The 22,117-nt window shown below is 45.6% G+C and overlaps 1 protein-coding gene across 1 annotated transcript in view; it reads right to left on the reverse strand.

Annotated features, from left to right (window-relative positions):
• Positions 1 to 22,117, reverse strand: part of LOC141991181 (VPS10 domain-containing receptor SorCS3-like) — a 468,227-nt gene that overhangs the window by 93,654 nt on the left and 352,456 nt on the right. Inside the window, exons 8-11 of the mRNA XM_074959394.1 lie at positions 8,384 to 8,473; positions 4,271 to 4,450; positions 1,015 to 1,161; positions 151 to 253 (exon numbers count right to left, since the gene is read on the reverse strand). Coding sequence (XP_074815495.1) covers positions 151 to 253; positions 1,015 to 1,161; positions 4,271 to 4,450; positions 8,384 to 8,473 — 520 coding nt within the window. The remainder of the gene's footprint in view (positions 1 to 150; positions 254 to 1,014; positions 1,162 to 4,270; positions 4,451 to 8,383; positions 8,474 to 22,117) is intronic.

Raw genomic sequence — 22,117 nt, forward strand, 5'->3', positions numbered from 1 at the left:
CTCACTAATCCACACCGCTCACCCAGCAAAGATAAGCTTTGACATTGCAAACCACTGAACAGCTAAAAGAAGCAGCAGTTTAGTAGCTCCCCTGAAGGAGTCTAGGTAAGGCATGGCTGAACGGGGTGAAAGCACAGACAAAATTGATACCTGTAGCCACCACAAGCCCGGGAGCTGTCTCCTTGCTGGAGATACTTCCTGATGTATATGGATTCTCTGAGATTTGCAAATGCAGGTGCAAGGAACAAAAAGGCTGCCAAGGGGAGGAAGTGGAGAGAATAATCTTTAATACACAAAAACCAAGATCAGAGAAACAGCAAGCGATCCGCTTCTGAGTGCTGGCTAGTTATGCTGAGAGCCTTCCAAAAATGTTCTCCTCAGCCATGAGAGGTCTAATAGTCTTACAGAAAGGTGTGTATGTTGTGTTATATTTTCCCACTCCCCACCCCTAAAAATGAATTGCATGAAAAAAGAGGAACAGTTCTGCTGAATCATGGGAAGGGGAGTTCATGCTTGGGTTTTGTTGCTGTTGTTTTTTAAAATCAATATGGTGGTCTCATGCAGTTCCCTGTCAGATCTTTTCAAATATCAAATTTTCCAGCCTGTGTGATCCAGGAGGTCAGACAACAGGATAATGATGATCCTGTCTGGCTTTAAAATCTATGTATTTACAAGAACAGAAACGGACTTAACTTCCTCAGTACCCAGCAGTCCAAAACCAGACAGGAAACAAACAGGGAAACATTGGGACCTGATTCCTTTTAAATACGTAGGGCCAGATCCTCAGCTTGTGCAAAGCGATGTAGGTTCACTGACTGCAGTGGAGCGACATCAGTTTACACCAGTTGAGGATCCAGCTCACAAACTGGGTTCTATTTCGGAGCACTTGATCCTGCAGTTCTCATGCTGGCCAGAATGCCACTGGCTTCAGTAGGGGCTTAGCCTGCATGAGGGCTAAAGGATGAAGCCCTGAATGGTTTGTCAATTCCACATTGGAAAAGTTCTGCCACTGACCAGCTGGCAGTGCAGAGGACCCCCTCTCAGATCGGTGTCAGGAGCCTGCAGCAAGCGCCAGTCTCTGCCCTTGTTGTAGGTGATGTAGGTCTTTATCTGGTCCTCTATCTTCTTGTTAGCCAGGAATATGCCTTTGATCCCTGCTACCTAGGAAAAATGGAGAGAGATGGAAAAGCACATCGGGCGAACAGGCAAGAACAAGGCTCCATTCGGGACCCTCAGGAGGGCGAGCTCTCTGCAGAAGAGTCCGTGCAACCCATGCAGCCGCTAGAGGAACGGGGGCGGGGGGGAATCACTTGCATTATTTCTAATGAGGGCAAGTCTGGAAGGTGTCTATATGGCTGCTAAGGGACTGTTGCAATCTCAGCATGCAAGAGGAAGGGGGAGTTAGGGATGCTGAGGAGGTATACGCCCCTTGCAAGCTGCCCACTTCTGTTGGATCTCCCTGCATGGCAGCAGAGAGGGTGGCAGGATGGGCAGGCTATAGAGGAAGATGAGCAGGCTTGGGGATCTGTGGGTATGTCCGCAGATGTGCTGATGCGAGGGATGGAGTGAAGGGGAATACACCTCCCAGACCACACTGCTAACAGCTGGGGGAGCCTGCAGGGCCCCTTACACAGGATACGTCTACATGGTAAAAGCTGTGCCCCAACTCCCGTAGCTGAGCTAGTTTGACTCCAGCTTAGCAGCGGCAAAAATAGCGCAGCACTGGCTAGTGAGTCCAGCACCTAAGCTGCGCACCAACGAATGTAGCTGAGTCCAGCACATTCCCAAGGGCCGTGCTGCGCTTACACGACCCACACTGAAACCTGCTCCATGCAGTCTTCACTGCTGTCGTTACCAGGGCTAGTGGGAGTCAAGCCACCTCGTCTACAGAGCTATTCCAGCCGCTAGTTCTGTGTCCTGGGAGCTGTATTCCATTACTTTGCTTGTCAGCCCCCTGGGGGCAAGGGCTGTCTTTGTTCTGTGTTTGCACAGCGCCTGGCACAATGGGCTCCTGGTCTGTTCCCGGGGCTCCTGGGTGCTCTGGCAATACAAATAATACACAAGAACAGCAGCACTCCACCCCCCGCATCAGCACCTGGGCAGGCTTTAGAATTCCCCTCCAATATAGAGGAAACAATTCTTCTGATTAGACAGGCTTGGGAGCGGATGTCCTCTCTGTGTTCACAGGGCAGTTATGGCACAAGCAGCAGCTGTGCAAGATTCCCCGCACGGCGCTGCCAACGTGCCTCACAGCGATACTGACCATCGTGAGTGGGGAAAGGATCTTTGAGAGCGAGATTGGGACCATAGGCTCAGCCTTGCCCAAGGTGCGGTGCGCAGGCTGCAAACAGGGCAAGGCTGTTTGGGGGAGGACTTCGTAGAAAAAACCTCTCTCCAGGAACTTTCCACCAACAGGAATGCGAAGGTAGCACACCAATGTAATTTACACTGCTATCAGATGACTGAATTCCTTATAAACAGCCTCTCTTCCATGAACGAGGAGAAAAATATCTCTCTCACAAGGAAAAATATCTCAATGAAACCTAGAAGAGTGACTGCCTGGCAGAGCGGCCGACATCATCTGATGAAAGATAGAGACCTGTTTTGAAAATCCACAGGGGAATTCAATACTATCCTATCAAATCCTATACAAAATTGATGCTTGCAAGACTCCTCACTGAATTTTTATCTCATCTCCTGAGGAATGCTTCCTCAACAGATGAATTTAGGATCTTTTTTTTTAATCATAGTAATTTAAAAGCCTGAGATTTTGCCACTTTTGCTCATATGGAGTGGTCCCTTTCTCTGGCTCCAATTCAGGAAATTCTCCCTGGTCACAAAGGTGCTTAAGCACATCCTCAACTTTAAGGACATGCTTAAATCCCATCAAAGTTGCAATGCTCAAATACGTGCTGCAGTGTTTTCCTGCACCAGGGCTTCTGTGGGCAGGCCAAAGGGATTGCTCAAGAGAGTAAAGTTAGACATGTGTGCAAGCGTCTGAAGGATCAAGCCCTCGTCTTGCACGGTACCAAGGAGAATGATTCTGATTGGAGCCTCTGGGCACCGCTGCAATCCTTTGTCGTGAGGCTTACCAACAACTTGAGAATGGTCAGGCAGTTGGTGCACTGAGACGCTGCTTATCACGCTGGCCGGCACTGCCGTATTGCTGCCTTATTCTCGCCTCTGTCTCTCATCTTCACTCTGCTGCCTCATGCTCTCAGTATCCACCTGCCGCCTCGCATCGAATACTGAGACTGCCAGCTTTCGGGGGCAGAGACCATCTCTTTGTTATGTGTTTCTACCTAGCACCAGGAGCGGCCAACATGCCCTAAAAGTGGGGGGGGAAGGGGCTCGGACTGTGGCCCTGCACTGCACTGCCCCCGAGGCTCCCCTCCCCCCCCGCACCACCCCTTCTCCCTGAGCCTCCGCCCTCATGCCACCCATTCCTCCAGAGGCCCCACCCTCCCACTGCCCCTTCCCCCAAGACCCCACTGCCTCTTCCCCTGAGACTCCGCTCCTGTGCTGCCTCTTCCCCCCCAAAGACCCCGCCTCCCACTCGCTCCTCTCTGCCCCCTCCTCTGGTAAAAAGTGGGAGGGCCATGACCTCCTGGTCCCCCCAGTCCAGCGCCCCTGCCTAGCACAATGGGATCCTGGTCACAGACAATGCAGGTAATAAATAGAAATAACAGCTACTAATAACACCGTGTGATTTGACACGATTAAAAGAAAAAGTGCCTCTTGCTGCCCATCCTGAGTTAAATTCAGATTTCAGAATCTTTTGGGCAGGATTTTCCAAGATGCTCAGGATTGTAGTCAAAGGGAGCTCAAGTTAAGCCAAGGTTAAGTGCTTACGAAAATATAGCCTTTTATTTTAGACGTTGAATCTGTGCTTGACGGGACAGAGAATCGGGGGGAAATATGAACCTTGTACTTCACATGAATAAACTGTTTTCTTCCTCATTTGCAACGTAACATGCTTGAGGAAGCAACAAACTCCTAAAATTCCCTGCCCACGTCTATCCCAGCATGCATTTAATCTATCCCAGCATGCACTGGTCCAGCATAAAACACTGATTTCTTCAGGGACCAGCTCCATTTTAGTACACAAGGAGGATCTTGTGAGGGCAGAACATGTGTTCATTCTGGGGGATAGTCCCAAAATAACTGAAGGTCCTGGAAGGATGCTAAGAGGTTTACACACTCATCTGTACTGGCAGATGGCTCCTGTCTTATGCAGGGGTGGTGCTACAAGGTGACCTTGACTACATACCTCATAAAGGTCTATGATGATGTTTCCCTCCAGCCCCCGGCTGCTCTTCACATTCTCCAAGGCCAGCGTGAAGTAGACCCCTCGGGTGTCAGATATATAAAGGTTGTACGTATCGTTCTGGTTCCACTCCTGCACAGCTGCAAACACCTGATTCTCATCCGTGCTAATAATATGCATGTCCTGTTAGAGGAAGACAAAAGGCCTATTACCGTGGATCGTTATATGTCTTTGCCCTTTGGGACACACAGTAATTACTGTGACTTATGAAAGAGTCGAGAAGGAGCATGAGTTATAGAAGACGTTAAACAATTTTCTGTTAGACCAAGCCAATAAATTACCACCAACGTGACTTTGCTGGGGGGTTTTCAATGACCCCTGGGTGGGTTAAGGGTCTCAGCAGTCCTTGTTCTCAGTAGCTTCAAGGAGTTCCATCCAGCTTCATTTTTTATTTATGAATTTGAAAGTCAATTTTATCATGCCTGAAAGATTCATGAGCTGGAGCCTGAAATGCTATCTTTGTCCACCGAGTAAGGTATAGTAAGAGTAGTAGGAGTGCTAGCTTCCCTCACGCTACAGAAGCCAATAGGCCTGAGTCCTGAGCAGGAGGAGAACCACTTGTAGGAGGATGGAACGAGATCAAATCTCCACCACATCTCTCCTGAGACTGCCAACCTTGGTAGCGCTTTGTGCTAATGGCCAGGATGATTTTAGCAACCGCACACTTGTCTGTTGAGAACTGGATTGGGATCCACTAGCTCACTTAACGTGGGCCACCAACAGCCGTCAACTGAGCTGGATTGCACCTGGTGGCCAAGACCTCAACAGCTTCATGGCCCAACATCAGTCTCCCTCTTTTAGTTTAATACTAAGACATTTTCCAAACACCACTGATGTTGCTTAATATTCTCTTGGAGAGGGCTCGTTTCCACATTTCAGAGGGCAGATCAGGCTCTAGGCCCATTGAACCCTTGCCATCTCTGGTGACTCAGCCAAAGTTGGGGTCACTTAGGGTTCATCTAAACAAACAGTGTGGGGCAAGCTGGGGTGTAAGTCTGCAGCGCATTAGTGTGCCATGCACTAATTGTCCATGTGGACTCAGGTACCATGCATGACATTTTCCCAGTGCACACTGATCTACTCCCATTTCAAAGCAGGCAAATTAAAGTACACCAGGGAAATTCTAGTGCATGGCATTTGGGTCCACAGGGACAGATAGGGTGTGGCACACTAGTGCACTGTAGGTTTACACCCCAGCTTGCCACAAACTCAACTGGTGGTCTAGACAAAGCCTTAGCAATGATGGTGTTTTTCGGTTGCCAATAGCATTTTGGCAAAGTAAGGATCCTAATGTATCTATTTTAAATCTCTGGGAAGTGAATTCCCCAAGATCCCAAGGAATCTCAATTAATCCCTTTTCTACTTCTGCACCAAGGAACTTTTAAGACCGGCTCGTCCACAGATATTGTGGGACTTTATCTTTGTCCACAAACAAACTGTATTTAACCGATGCCCAAAGAGGAGGGAGAGACTATAAGGTAATTTATCTGAGTGAATGTCTACACTGCAGTCAAATGTGAGAGTGCAGCTCAGGTCAGCACACCTGTGCTAGCATCCCAGATGGCTTATCGTAAAATAAGGTTGGGGAGAGTGTTTGGGGGAAAATGTCAATCTAATGTACCCTTCCTATACAGAATGCACCTGAATCTTCTGTGCTATCCTACATGGATCGTTTAGGAAGATTAGATAGAGCTGTTACAGGGTAACCTCAGACAGCCTCTCAAAGTGACACCAGGAGGGAAGCTTTCAGAGCCTCTGCCCTAACAGGTCTGAGCCTGCACCTGTGAAATTGATGGGAGCTTTGCCACTGACCTCAATGGGGGCAAGATCTGAATCAGGATGTGTGGTTCGTCCCGAACCTTTTTTTTTTTAATTCCTTGAACCCTAAAAATGTATTAAATTCACTCCGGCAATGGACTGATGAAGAAATGTAAGAATAAAGCAAATCACCCCAGCAACTCAATCTACTTGACCAGTGACAGTGGAGATGTTGCATTATCCATAGTGCTAGCCTAACAAATATCCAACTCTGGCAGGGTTCATTAATCAACAGCTGACAGGACAGTTATTACTGCAAGAGATGATTGTACTGGCGACCAAAGGCAGAGTAAACAAGGATCCTTTATGCTTCTAAAAAGACTTCACTTTGACACCTTGCTTACAAGCAGTTTCCATTTTTAAAATGACAAAAAGCAGTCATGGTTTTATACGGCATATCAGAACTAGAGGGCTGCCCCACACCCCTTTCCACAGAGGCCAACAATCCATGATAACATCAGCCAATAAAGGGCATTGATAGCGATGCAGCTACTGTCTCATGCCTCCTGTCATAGCATGGGGCATCTTCTGACGGCAATCCATAAAGTGGCCGCCTAGACGCTGCTGCTCTAGGATAGAGAGCTGGATGGTTCCCAGTTTTTAATGGGGCATCCCAGTGATGGGACAGCTGTCTCCAGAAACTGTTTGTTCCAATCTACTGAAGAACAGCCACGAGAAAATACGTTTGCATGGTGATGGCAGCCAAACACAGCGCCCCGTGGTTGGATCTAGTGTGGAGTCCAGTGTGGGTTTGTTCAGATTCAGTATGCGGCAGACAAGGAGCAAATCCTCCGCTGCTGCTGAGATGAGGCATGTGCCCTTTCTGCCCCAGGATCAAGAGTGCACTTCCTAATCTGTCAGCCCGTCCCAGCAACGGTGCACGAAAGAATCCTATTACACCCCGAGGACTGATTGGATGCATTTAGTGCTGGTGAAAGAGCTGGCAGGGCCCGTCTACACTACAAAGTAGGGGCGTGACTCCTCAGCTTGCACACAGAGCGTTAAGTATAAACAGTAGCGTAGCCACGGCAGAATGCGCCGTGACAGCAAGTAGGTACCCAGTCGTTCCAAGAACAGTTGTACTCTACGCAGCTAAGCCATGCCACTGCTGGCTGTCCTGTCGCAGCGACACCCCTCTTTACACTCATGCTAGTTCTCATCGAGTTTCTATGAGTAGTGAATGTGAGCTGATCACAGCCCTGCCTTGTAGGGTAGACATACCCTAAGGGTGCTCTACATTGCACTAGATGGCTATGTTCCCTCAGGGACCACACACCTGCTGGGGATTGCTGAAATACATGGTATTCTGGCCTCTCCCCCTGTCCCTCTCTGCTCTTATATTATAGAATCATAGAAATGAATGTAGGGCTGGAAGGGACCTCAGGAGGTCATCTAGTCCTTCCCCCCATGCTGAGGCAGGACGAAAACCATCCCTGACCAGTGTTTGTCGAGCCTGTTCTTAACACCCTCTAATGATGGGGATTCCACAACCTCCCCAGGTAACCTGTTCCAGGCCTTAACTACCCTTAGATGTAGGAAGTTTGTCCTAATATCTAACCTAAATCTCCCTTGCTGCAGATCAAGCTGATTACTTCTTGCCATACCTTCAGCAGACATGGAAAACAATCGATCACCATCCTCTTTATAACTTCTTACATATTTGAAGCCTGTTAGCCTGTTTCCCCTCAGACTTCTCTTTTCAAGACTAAATATGCCCCATTCTCTCCTCATGGGTCATGCTTTCTAAATGTCTTAGGTACGGCCCATGAAACACAGAGCTTCAAAAGGCATGTGCAAGAGGCAAGATCTCCACTTTAGGAGAACAGAGCAAGACTTGTGAGAGGTGTTAGATGCAGGCTGGTCAGGTTATAATTGGCTCTAACTGGCACTCACCACTAGCTGTAACATTCTCTGAGTTCAGGTGGGTGAATTCACTTCAGTGTATTCCTCCCTGCCTTTCTAAGTATCACCGAAAGGCAAGGAAATGTTCACAACCTGTTCCTTTTTTCCCAGAGCCCTATCGGTCAATGTAAGTGAGGGGCAAACACACCAGCATGTACTTTTGGGAACTAGCTTTTGGGTCGATCCTCAAAACCTGAGTGACCATAGCAAATGGCAATCAGCAGAAGTGAATTCCCCTGTAGCTCTGGTCCATGTCACAAACAAACCACAGCTCCTCCATTGCGCTGTTTAAGATGCTGCACATCTCAAGACTATGTTGATAATAGGTTCATTTACCTTTGGTAGTGAGTATTTGGGCAATTTAATTTGAGCAAAGGGTTCCCTTTTGTACGACACATAGTAATTCGCTCTTCCACCAGCCGTCACCTGTATAAAGACAAAAGACAGACACTGAATACCCCTCTGAATACACACCATGCTGACACTCCCCAGCAGGGCTCAGTCGCTTGTCTTTCAGCTCAGAGATGCCTATTGGGGCTGCAAACATTTGTATAGCATTTCCAGACCTGGAAGGCCTGAGATCTGACTTACTAAAATCACGTTATTCCAAATTTCATCTAGTTTCCCCACACTTCAATTCTGACATGATTTTAACAACGGATATGCTGCCGTCCATGGATGAGGGGCAGGAGAGTTTGGTAGTGAAGGACTGGGCCCAAGGACATAATCCAGGTTCTCTACCACAGACTCCTGTGGGACCTTGGACATAGCACTTAATCTCTCCGTGCCTCAGTTCCCCCGGTAAAGTGGAGGTAGTAATACCTGCTGCTCTTGTCTATTTGCACGGTGAGCTCTTTGAGACACGGACTCTCTTCTAAGGCTACATCTACACGGCAAGTGCCCCGCAGCAGCTGTGCCCCGGGAGCCCTTCTGGTGAAGACGGTCTAAGCCTACAGGAGAGAGCTCTCCTCTAGAGTTAATCACTCCACTTCCCATGAGAGGCGGTCGCTATGTCAGCAGGCGAAGCTCGCCCACCAACATAGCGCTGTCTACACCAGCGTTTAGGTCGGTATAATTTACGGCACTCGGGGCGGGCGGAGGGATTATTCACACCCCTGAGTGACGAAAGTTATCCCGAAGTAAGTTCTCGTGTAGACAAGGTCTTACTATAGGCATGCCTACATTGTAATCAGGAGGCACAATGGCAGCACATGGAGACCTAACTGAGCTAGCTTTGATCTAGCTAGAGCAAGTATGTACCCCGCGTCCTGGACAGGCAGGGCCAGCATCCCATGCAGCCACCCTACCGCCACAGCTTCGCTGCTCTTGTTACTCGAGCTAGCTCCGGTATGTCTACTTGTGCTGCAGTTGCACCTCCAGAAAATATCCTGTGGATCTGGGCAGTGCCTAGCAGAATAGCTCCATGATCTTGGAGCAATCTGCAGTGCCGCCAGAGGGCACTGCTATCACGCAAATAATAAACAAGACGCATGAATTCTTTTATCATCTGGAAACTGGGTTCAAAGCTTACAGATGCTTGATATAGCTAAAAGAGTGGTTTCTCGGAAATAACATTGCCTTTGAGATAAGGCCGGGGGGGGGGGGGGGAGATGAAAGTAATCAGAATGATGTGATCTTATGGACTGAATGCTCACTATCTGTCAAGGCTAGGTATAAATGCCATACACTGATGAGAAGTAAGAGTCTCAGCTTTGCAATCTTATGTTACATTTGTGCCTAGCCTCTGATCATTTGTGAGATACTGGATTTTATACTGTCATTAATCCCTCAGTCTTCCGGGGAAGGTTCTTTTTGGCACTAGTCCAGGGCTGACGATGCCACGTCTCTGACTGGTGCAATTTCCATTCTCTGATGCTTTGGCAAGCTTACAGATTTTTAGATAATACAATACACAACACTCCTTTTATTACACAAAACATGATTTACTGGCTTTTTAAGTTTCCAGTAAGCAAACAGAAAGGACATAGATTCTCCCACAGGTAATTTTTCTTCATATCTGGCAGTGATATTTCAGAATGGACTTATACAGTACATTGCTATAGCATCAATTATAATCTCAGTAATGATATCATCTGTAGACGGTAGCATTTTCCCCTAGAAGAGCTGCCACTCAAAGGTCCTGGTAATACTGGTTGCATGCATCATGAATTTGTTATCTGATCACCTCAGGACGAGGCGTTTCCATTGACAACTTAAGAAAATAAGTTGGAAATACAGCAAAACACAGCTAAGTAGAATTCTTCCCTTTAAGTGTTTGTTGTTGTTATTAATAATAGCCTAGTACCTAGAGGCCCAAACCAAGACAAAAGAATGATCACTGTGCAAACACATAGTGAGAGACAGACAAGAGACAGAAGATATGGGAGGGTAAACACAGACACAGAGCAGTAAAGTGATGTGGGCACTGGTGCACCTCAGTGGCACCTGTTCTCTGCCTGTAGCACTTAATAGTTTAATCTCCTGGGGATATGTTGGTCTAACTCTGGCTGCTGGGCTTGGTATGGGGGTGACTGGCTGGTGTTTAATGGCCTGGGAGAGAGAGAAGGTCAGACTAGACAGTCTTTGTCCCTTCTGGTCGTAAATTCTATGAATTCCCCAAGGCCATTGGCAGATTTAGTAATAGACACTGGTCATTCCAGATAAACTCAAGAGTGGTCAAGTAACATCTCCACGGCATAACCTCCTGATGTGATGATGGTGCAAATGCTATGAGGGTTATTTCAGGAGGACAACCTTGCTGTCTGGCCATCACCCCTTCACAACAAGGATTACCCTGGAGAAAGCAGGGTGGGTGTTCACTCAACTCTCAATTTGTATTTTAGAAGCAAAATTCAGACCTATACTAACTATAAGCTCATCTTGTATCAACTACATACAGCCAACCTAATACAGTCTTTCTCATTATTCCTCAGGCCACAGTAGACTTTCTCCTCCTATCCTTTCTCGTGCTGCTGCCTTCTACCGCGTGAGCCAGATCCCCAACTGGTGTAAATCAGCATAGTCCCACTGAAGTAAATCAAGTTACACCATCTGCGGGTCTGGCCTAGGATTATAACACCAGCTAGTGACCACGGAGCACAGAACAAAGGGAATGAATGCACTCCGAAATAGGGGGACCATGAGTCAGGACTTCTGGGTTCAATTCCCAGCTCTTCTGAACAGCTGTGACACAGCATAAGCAAGTAATTAAGGTGTTTTGAAATGAGGATAACAATATGTATGTACCTCACAGGGGGGTTGTGAGGCTCAATCAGCGCTTGTGAGCACTTTAAGGTCTTCAGATCAATGCTATGCAGGTGCAAAATATAATAATAATTATTCACTAGGGTATCTGCCAGAATAACTGATGACCAGATGCAAAACTGAGGCTTGAACAAGTAGGGTAGTTCCCTCTGCATTAGCTAGACTCCTTTTGAATTTTGTATCTGATGCTTCATTTTGGTGAAAACTTGAACTAGAGCCCACTCTGGTCTGTAGGTAGCAGCCCTACAAAGCCAACTAATGGGAAGTCTCCCGCCATCTCCACCGGCAAGAGCTATATAAAGCTTATCTCAGCTGGGACCTGATTTTTGCATGATTTATACCCATGCTAATAGAGTCCCAAAAATGATCAGCATTCATGAAGTCTGGTAGGGTGGGAGGGAATGAATTTAGGGAGGCCCCTTTTCATAGACTCATAGAACTGAAAGGGACCTCGAGAGGTCGTCTAGTCCAGTCCCCTGCACTCGTGGCAGGACTAAGTATTATCTAGACCATCCCTGACAGGTGTTTGTCTAACCTGTTCTTAAAAATCTCCAATGATGGAGATTCTACAACCTCCCTAGGCAATTTATTCCAGTGCTTAACCACCCTGAAAGTTAGAAGTTTTTCCTAATGTCCAACCTAAACCTCCCTTGCTGCAATTTAAGCCCATTGCTTCTTGTTCTGTCCCCAGAGGTTAAGAAAAACAAATTTTCTTCCTCCTCCTTGTAACAACCTTTTACATACTTGAAAACTGTTATCATGTCCCCTCTCAGTCTTCTCTTTTCTAGACTAAACAAACCCAATTTTTTTCAATCTTCCCTCATAGGTCATGTTTTCTAGACCTTTAATTATTTTTGTTGCTCTTCTCAGAACTCTCTCCAGTTTGTCCACATCCTTCCTGAAATGTGGCACCCAGAACTGGACACAATATGCCAGTTGAGGCCTAATCAGTGCAGAGTAGAGCGGAAGAATTACTTCTTGTGTCTTGCTTACAACACTCTGGCTAATACATCCCAGAAGGATGTTCACTTCTTTTGCCACAGCGTTACACTGTGGACTCATATTAAGCTTGTCGTCAACTATGACTCCCAGATCCCTTTCTGCAGTACTCCTTCCCAGGCAGTCATTTCCCATTTTGTATGTGTGCAACTGATTGTTCCTTCCTAAGTGCAGTACTTTGCATTAGTCTTTATTGAATATCATCCTATTTACTTCAGACCATTTCTCCAGTTTGTCCAGATCACTTTGAATTTTAATCCTATCCTCCAAAGCGCTTTCAACCCCTCCCAGCTTGGTATCGTCCACAAACTTGATAAGTGTACTCTCTATGCCAGTATCTAAATCATTGATGAAGATATTGAACAGAACCAGACCCAGAACTGATCCCTGCGGGACTCCACTCGTTATGCCCTTCCAGCATGATTTATTTTAATTTATTTTGATGAACTTTTACTTTTCCTAGAAACAAACTTGCTGGCATTGTAAATCCAGGAGATTATTATACCTTTTCCCACCAACACTGCTTTTTATTTCACATTTGATGAATGTCACCCAATTATTTGCTCTATGCTCATCAGTCATGCTCAGCACAGAATTAGCTGGGTTTGTCTTTTTCCTTCTCCTTTGCTAATGACTGGCTCATTAATCTAATTTTCTGGATTTCTATTTTACAGTTTAATTGTGATGCTGGCCAGTGGAAAGGATTCCTTCGAAGAAATGTGTTTGCTATTAAACACCTCAGTCTTTCCTGACTTGTGTTCTCTCTTCCCCTTTCCAGGGCTGGCTTTACCTCCTCTTCAAATCTGTTCTCACTTGTGTTTCTAGAGTAGGCTGGGTTTGCTCTTGGTTTTATTTACTTTGGTAGCCACATGAGAACATGGGAAACTTCCATAGAAAGAAGAAATTACATATGCTGGCCCATCACACATCATGACTCACTTGACAGTTCTTAGCCTCTATCAGAAATGGATGACAACTGGCAGGCTTTCATGCACGTAAACAGAATTATGCAATAATTACTACGGAATCCAATCAGCTCCGAATTTTCTGTGGTGTGAAAAGAACAACGCTCGACTCCTGCACCCTAATGCTCTATTGAAGGAAATGGTTTTTCATCCCCTTTTCTTAAGCCTAAGGCAGAAGAAACTTTGCTTAACCAAAAATTACACAGGCCATTTGACAGGAGCCTAGGGACTGAAAAAAAATATACCACTGCCTTAATAGAGAGGCCTGGTAGTCAGGACCCAGTATCCAGAGTCCCACTGTGATCCAAGCAGCCAGAAGTGGCCCTCAAAGACTAGAGATCCCAGCATGCAGTGCTCTATTTTGTTCTCAACTGTAGTCTTTAGTAGCCACCCCTCTTTGTGGTCACAAGTGGTGTTTTAGAACAACCTGAGGTCCATAGCGCCAAGCTGGCTTGTAACCACTGTCCTAAGGAGTGTCTATCCTCTTCCCGATGCTCAGATAATTTGCAGAAATGCTGAAGGAACACACACGTGCTGGTAGCCAAGCAATGGCTGGAGCTGGGCACAGAACAGGCAAAGGAGCGGTCACACTGCTTTGCTAAGGGCCTGTTTCCTGAGCTTAGGGCATGTAAGGAGCTGGAGGACTAGATTCCAGGTCTGCAGGACTCTGAATGACTGATGCTTCCACACTGCCAACCTGCAGCGACAGCAGAGCTGTGATACATCCCCTATAAACCGTGTTGGGGGACGAAGCACCACAGGAAATGCCAACCATAGAAGATCATAGAATCATAGAATCATAGAATATCAGGGTTGGAAGGGACCCCAGAAGGTCATCTAGTCCAACCCCCTGCTCGAAGCAGGACCAATTCCCAGTTAAATCATCCCAGCCAGGGCTTTGTCAAGCCTGACCTTAAAAACCTCTAAGGAAGGAGATTCTACCACCTCCCTAGGTAACGCATTCCAGTGTTTCACCACCCTCTTAGTGAAAAAGTTTTTCCTAATATCCAATCTAAACCTCCCCCATTGCAACTTGAGACCATTACTCCTCGTTCTGTCATCTGCTACCATTGAGAACAGTCTAGAGCCATCCTCTTTGGAACCCCCTTTCAGGTAGTTGAAAGCAGCTATCAAATCCCCCCTCCTTCTTCTCTTCTGCAGACTAAACAATCCCAGCTCCCTCAGCCTCTCTTCATAAGTCATGTGCTCTAGACCCCTAATCATTTTTGTTGCCCTTCGCTGGACTCTCTCCAATTTATCCACATCCTTCTTGTAGTGTGGGGCCCAAAACTGGACACAGTACTCCAGATGAGGCCTCACCAGTGTCGAATAGAGGGGAACGATCACATCCCTCGATCTGCTCGCTATGCCCCTACTTATACATCCCAAAATGCCATTGGCCTTCTTGGCAACAAGGGCACACTGTTGACTCATATCCAGCTTCTCGTCCACTGTCACCCCTAGGTCCTTTTCCGCAGAACTGCTGCCTAGCCATTCGGTCCCTAGTCTGTAGCGGTGCATTGGATTCTTCCATCCTAAGTGCAGGACCCTGCACTTATCCTTATTGAACCTCATCAGATTTCTTTTGGCCCAATCCTCCAATTTGTCTAGGTCCTTCTGTATCCTATCCCTCCCCTCCAGCGTATCTACCACTCCTCCCAGTTTAGTATCATCCGCAAATTTGCTGAGAGTGCAATCCACACCATCCTCCAGATCATTTATGAAGATATTGAACAAAACCGGCCCCAGGACCGACCCCTGGGGCACTCCACTTGACACCGGCTGCCAACTAGACATGGAGCCATTGATCACTACCCGTTGAGCCCGACAATCTAGCCAGCTTTCTACCCACCTTATAGTGCATTCATCTAGCCCATACTTCCTTAACTTGCTGACAAGAATACTGTGGGAGACCGTGTCAAAAGCTTTGCTAAAGTCAAGAAACAATACATCCACTGCTTTCCCTTCATCCACAGAACCAGTAATCTCATCATAAAAGGCGATTAGATAAGTCAGGCATGACCTTCCCTTGGTGAATCCATGCTGACTGTTCCTGATCACTTTCCTCTCATGTAAGTGCTTCAGGATTGATTCTTTGAGGACCTGCTCCATGATTTTTCCAGGGACTGAGGTGAGGCTGAAGATCCAATTGACAGCACTCCCCAAAAACTCTGATTGGCCCCAGCACACTATTTAAGCATGGAGGGAGTTCCAGGAAGCTATCTGGGCAACCTGGAAGTACTTGGCCTTTTACTGGAACAGACCCTGCGGTTGTTCCCTGCTTTGGACTCTGTCTCTGTTCTTTAGCTCCAATTCCTGACTTGACTCCACTTTGACCCTTGGCTTGACTCCTGATCCCTGACTCGGGCTTGAACCCCTGACTCGACTTCTGGCTCCTACTCCTGCTTTGACCTCTAGGCCTGACTCCTGGTCTCGTCTGCTAAGCCAGACCTTCCACATGCCAATCATGACAGGGCAGCCCCACTACTCTATACTCTGGCCTCCCCTCTGCACAGATCATGGAGTTGAATGGTTCATGACAATGGGGAAGGGACACGTGTCTAGCAGAGAAGCGGGACTGAAATGACCAACAGATGGTGTGTTCGGAAGGACAAAGAATCTAGTCCAGACATGGCATTGGCCAGCAGGCTAAGCATTTAGGTATTTCGGTATTTAAGATTTCACTGGGAGTTAGGCAGTGGAATAGCTTTGAGGATTTGTGTCTAAGGTATATTCCTCTGACTAAACATAACACAAAACTAGTATTTTACCAGCCAAAATGGGATAGTTTCCTATGGCCCAACTTTTTCATCGTTTCTTTTTCTTCAGTGCAGTGAATGGGGACAACTGCTATATTATAAAAGTAACCTCCCAGCTTCCTTCTGTCAGTCATTCTTTGGATAGTAGTTTAGAATAAGGCACTAGGCACCTGTTTACTGAGAATTATTGCCTTCAGCGAACTCCCTTGCTTTTTGATCACAGGGAGCCAGCCCTTCCCAGTAATGAAATTATGCTATAATGAGAGGGCAGAAGCCCAAAGCGCAGAAGCAGTGGTAGAATGCCACAGCATTCTCTGTATTGAATTTGGAAATGTAGCATAGTAGGATCATGCCCTATTAAGCCTACAGGTTGCTATGTTGCCTACTTTAGTATGGAATTGTGTTTTCATGGCATGTAGGTGTCTATATATGCTATACATTAGCTACGTATCTGTCTAGGTTTTTGAGGCCTGGCCTGACAAAGCCCTGACTGGGATGATTTAGTTGGGGTTGGTCCTGTTTTGAGCAGGAGGTTGGACCAGATGACTTCCTGAGGTCTTCTTCCAACCTTGATATCCTATGATTCTATAGGGTAGACCCATAAAGGGCTTAATGTTTCTAGGTTCTGAGCAGCCTCCTACAGCAGTCAGTCAGGTAACTGAGGTTAGCACACAGTCACATTACCCGAGATGCTGTCCTCTCTGCTTTGAATAAGATATACTGTGGTAGCTCAGATACATCTATGCAGTATATAGGGGTAAAATACTCAACTTTTTAATGACAACTCGTGTAGTAAACGTGCACAGAGTTACACCCAAGACATCAAACAGACAACACAGGCAGCATTACAGCTGGAAACCATGCAATTTCCCTGCCCAGAAACCGACTCGAAATGCACATGATTGTACACATTAAATCTCTTTTTGAAGGATTTTCAGAGGAAACATTTTTCAGTCTGCCAAGCACTTTACATCTCCTGCTGCAAATGCAGCTGATGTCTCAGACAACGTGTCGAGGGAGGAGTGGGGAGAGGACAAAGAGAGAAATAAAAGAAACGATGGAATAAAAAGCCCCCTAGAAACAAAATAAAAGACCAAAAAAAAGGGAAAAGGTCATCAATTTTTACCAACAGCTGTTGAGCTTTGAGTTCCAAATTCAATAATATTTGCCATGGTAAAGATGAAACAGTTCCAGGAACGGGGAAAGTAGACGGGTCACCAAATAGGAAAGCACCTAACTACACATTCCTTTATGGCACTGCCTTATAAAAGGTTTTAACTAGCATGTCTTTAGGATTCTTGTCTCCCCCATCGGAGCTTCGTTTTGTATTTTAAATGGGTGTAGCAGAAGATCAGCTGTGGCAGGCATTATTCACCAGTAAAACAGGTGTAAACATGTCAATCATTTAAAAGTCTTCATCCTATTAGTTTCATAATCAGTTTTTAATAATGTCTTCAATAGAAGTCTCAAGGACCAGCAGACCCAATAAGTCAAAGAGAACTCCATTGTCCCACCAAGCCACTCTCTTTGCCATTGATTGTGAAGATAAAAATCAATCCCAGCTAAGGAGGGAGAAGTTAAAAATAAATTGTGTGGATTGATTTCTGTTAAGACCTTTTGTCTCTCAGTTAAAAAAAATGGAGGAAAAAAGTATATCTATTTGAACATGGTGTATTTAACTTCCATGAAAATAGAGAGAATGATCCAAGCTGGGGAAATCAAAAGTTTAACCCCCACCATATCTAGTTTCATTGCTGTGAGATTTCATGGTCAAAAAAATCCCTCTTTCTCCTAGGTGGAAGGCTAGTCCTGTTTGTCTTCAAGTAAATTCGTTGCTTGTTGAAGTTGTTACATTGACAGTCCTAGGAGATGACATCAAGTAGCCACATAACAGGTGCAGCCTGTGACAATTATACTTGGGACCAACGTCTGCTCACCTGATAACACTGGCTTAGATTCAGAAAAGCATACCTATTCAGCAGAGTATTAAGCACATGCTTAATTTGAAGCACATGCTTAAGTCCCGTTGAAGTCATGTGATGAAGTGCTTTCCTGAATTGAACTCAGAGCCTGTAAGACACACAATGATATTAATAGGCCAGTTTTATTAGTTATTTTTGATATGTTAAATTTATAGAGCGAGTTGGGAAATGGTCATTTTCCCCTCATGAAAAGGTTTCAGCATGCATTCTTCTTGTTTTTGTTGAAAGACTGTCCACATTTTTTAGGTTTTCATTGTACATCTGACAAACAAAATTGTTTTGGTTTTCAAAAGAAACCCCCAAATTTTGGACAAACATTGGAATTTTTCACTAAAATTTCCATTTAGTCAGACAAGCCCTTTTCCAAGGAAAAAACATTTCAACTGAAAGTTTATGACCAGCTCTATTAATTTGATTCCTATGCTGGCAGTCATTAAAAAGCCAATATTTATGCCAGAAGGAGCTATCAGAGGTCCCACCGTGCATGAGCCACATTCATTTGGGGGCAGGAATAATTCCGTGGAATTTCAGCTGTGGAATTTCTAGGGCTAACTGCTCTCACTGATACCAATGGAAGTAACTCCATGTAAGTCAATGGAATTGCAATGGTATAAAACTATTTTAAGTAAGTCAGACCTTTTGCTTGCAAAATAAGTTCAGGTCTCAAAGCACTTCACAATCTTCTTTAACGGGTTTATGCTTACAGCACCTCTGTGAGGCAGGGAAGTGCTATTAATCCCCCAAGATAGGGAACTGAGACAGAGAGAGAGACTAAGTGACTTCCCCACTTAGTATGTGCAGGAAGTATGGGCAGGGATGGTGTCCCTAGCCTCTGTTTGCCACAAGATGGGAATGGATGACAGGGATGGATCGCTTGATGATTACCTGTTCTGTTCAGTCTCTCTGAAGCACCTGACATTGGCCACTGTCGTAAGACAGGATACTGGGGTAGACGGACCTTTGGTCTGACCCAGCATAGCTGTTCTTATGTGGCAGAGCAGAGAATTGAACCCAGGTCTCTCAAATCCTAGGCTAGGACCCTAACCACCATCCTTCTAGACAAGTGACTGGTGGTGCAGATAGGGGAGGAGAATTTTGCCCTAAATTTCCCAGAATCCAGTCATCTAGAAGAACACCAGTTGACAGAGCACTTTGCTCTCACACCACCGTACAGCCAGGCTGCTAATGACAAAGTGACTGCTCCCTGCTCATATATGATAAAACCACAGACACAGTCTGAATCAGGAAGAATGCAAGCCACAGTCAAATTGCCCCCCGCCCCTAACATCTCTGTCTTAACTCCCTTATCATCACCATCTGCAACAAGAGCAGTCAATACAGCAGCGGTTCTCCAGTCACGCTGCTATCCCAGCAACAGCGATTGATTAGAGGGAGTCGCTGATCCGGCAGGTGAACACAGGTGCTCAGAGCAGCCACTGATTCGAGAATCACTTGATTTGCGGAAAACCGGAGTTGAGAGAGAAAAGCCCAGTTTTAAAGGTGCTCAGGAAACTGAATAACAAATGGAATACCATAGAAGGTGCCCAGATATGAGGAGGAATGGCAAGAGAGACAGAGTGATAGATATTAACAATTAACTAGGCAGTGTCTGTGCACTTCGGGGCTAGCCCCACAGCCCTCGTTAGAATTACATCCTGAATGCTCCTGAGCAGCTGAATAAATATGCCACATGGGCTGCAGGAGGAAAGGGAGTCTATGGTCCAGCTCTTTAAAAAGAACTGGGATAATGATTATTTATTGGTCTCCATCATGTGTCCCTCTGGTTAATGGTGCAGGGAGCTTCCAATTTGAAGTGGAAATGAAGCAGATCCTGAGGCAAATAGCAATCCCTACTGATCGAGGATTGAGGCGGGAGGGTCGATCCAAGTTCTTCTCACGGTGGAAGATGTTCAGCTCCAAAGGGCTGGTTTGGCCCACTGGAGAGAACGGAAACCAGCCACAAAGTTCAGATCAGGAGCCAAGCTTCCCCAAGGTTCAGAGAGGGTTGGATCTGGGGATTTGGTATGGATTCATCTCTAGTTTCTAATCCAAAATAACACCCACCTATTTGCTCACTCTGCTGCCCTGTAGAATCCTGTCTAAACTAGAGTTTAGACCATGTTAGCCTGCATTGTGTTTGGGGCTATCCAACCCACACCACACCCTACCATCCTAAAACGACCCAATTCGCGTGCAGTTGCCTTGCCCCATCTCTGTCCTTCAATGCTCACGGATTACAGTTGGTTCAAAGAGAATGACCAAGGTCTGGTCCAAAGTTCTAAATAGATCCCGCCCCCTCCAGGCTCCTGCAGATCTTGATAGACGTGGGAGCACAGGGGTATTAACTAGATGATGAGCTAAACTAGCAGCCCATGTGATATGCCAGCAGCACTTCATCAAGGAAAACTAGAATCTTCAGGCTACACATCCCAGAATATTATTGTCTTTATAGCAGGTAGGTGATTTTTCATTGAGGGGTTTTTTTGGGGGGGGAGGGAGGAGAGGGGGGCCAAAATGCCTCTTCAGCCAAGTGGACATTGTCATGAGAAAAATCTCCATTTTAAAGTCTTTTGGGGCTTTACTGAAAGAACAAACATGTTTCAGTTTTTGGAAAACTGAAAACTTTGGTTCTTGACCACCTGAAAAAGTCTGTGAAAAACAGAGAGGAAAATGAATAGCTACCTTCAAAATGTTTCCCTGGAAATAAAACATATTTCCAACCAGCTCTGTAATGTGTAAATCCCCAGAGATCTGAAACAGGGATCAGGGCCCCATTCTGCTAGGCACCGTGCACAGGTATAACAAAAAGACTGTCCCCGCCCAAAAGAGTTTACAATGTAAACTTTACCCAGGAGAATACAGCAGCAGCTCAAGTAATTATCAGCAATCCACATCTGATAGGCAGCTGTGGATCAGCTCCAAGGCTGGATTCAGAAAGTGAAACCAGTTTGGTCACAAGTAGACCCATGCAGGATGGGCAGTGCACTACAGCTACAGAGAAAACTATGGGCCATCCTGTTTATCACTACAAAAGCTTTTTTTTCTCCTGCTGATAATAGCCCTCCTTAATCGATTAGTCTCATTAGAGTTGGTATGGCAACATCCATTTTTTCATGTTCTCTCTCTCTCTCTCTCTCTATATATATATATATAACTTCCTACTGTGTTTTCCACTGCATGCATCTGATGAAGTGGGCTTTAGCCCACGAAAGCTTATGCTCAAACAAATTTGTTCATCTCTAAGGTGCCACAAGGACTCCTCGTTTTTTTGCTGATACAGACTAACACGGCTACCACTCTGAAACCAGAGAAAACTACTTGATGAAAATGTAGTGGAAAAAATTACACTGATTTTAATGGTGATGTTGCAGCTGAATGACTCACAGACCCCCTTGAAAGCAGTTATTCGAAAGCATGTTAAAATAATAATATATTTTGGGGTTATTTTTGCAAATGGCATTTTTTTGCAAAGGGCAATTTTTAGATGATGTTCGCAGTCATACAATACAGATCCAGTTCCGGCTTCAGCAACAGCATAGTAAACTCATTAATTTAAATGAGATTCGACAGGTGTAACTGAGGGTGGGATTTTGTCTTAAATATGTAACTTATGCATTATTGTCCAAGCTCAGACATGACTGTGCTAGGCACCTTAGAAATAACAGATCAATCTGATAGCTATTCAATGTGTGATGAGTTTAATTCATAGAATCATAGGTCTCAAAGGGACCTCGAGACGTCCTCTAGTCCAGTCCCCTGCACTCATGGCAGGACTAAGTATTACCTAGTATTATCATTCATATGAATGACAACCGGAATGTGGCCATTCCTTCTTTAATTGAGTCAATCATAATATATGTCCTCTCTTATTCATCTTCTTGCCATGTGAAACAATCCCAATTATTTCAATCTCTCTTCATATTAAAAATTTCCAAACCTCTAATCATTCTCATCCCCCTTCTCTGCACCTCTTCTAATTCTGCAAAAACTTTTTAAGGTGGTCACTACTGCACACAGCATTCCAGAGGAGGGCTAGCCACTCATTGTAATATTTCCCCATATTATTCTCCTTATTCTTATTCTCCTTATTATGCACCCTAA

The sequence above is a fragment of the Natator depressus genome, chromosome 7 (assembly GCF_965152275.1).
Source record: "Natator depressus isolate rNatDep1 chromosome 7, rNatDep2.hap1, whole genome shotgun sequence".
Lineage (NCBI taxonomy): Eukaryota > Metazoa > Chordata > Testudines > Cheloniidae > Natator > Natator depressus.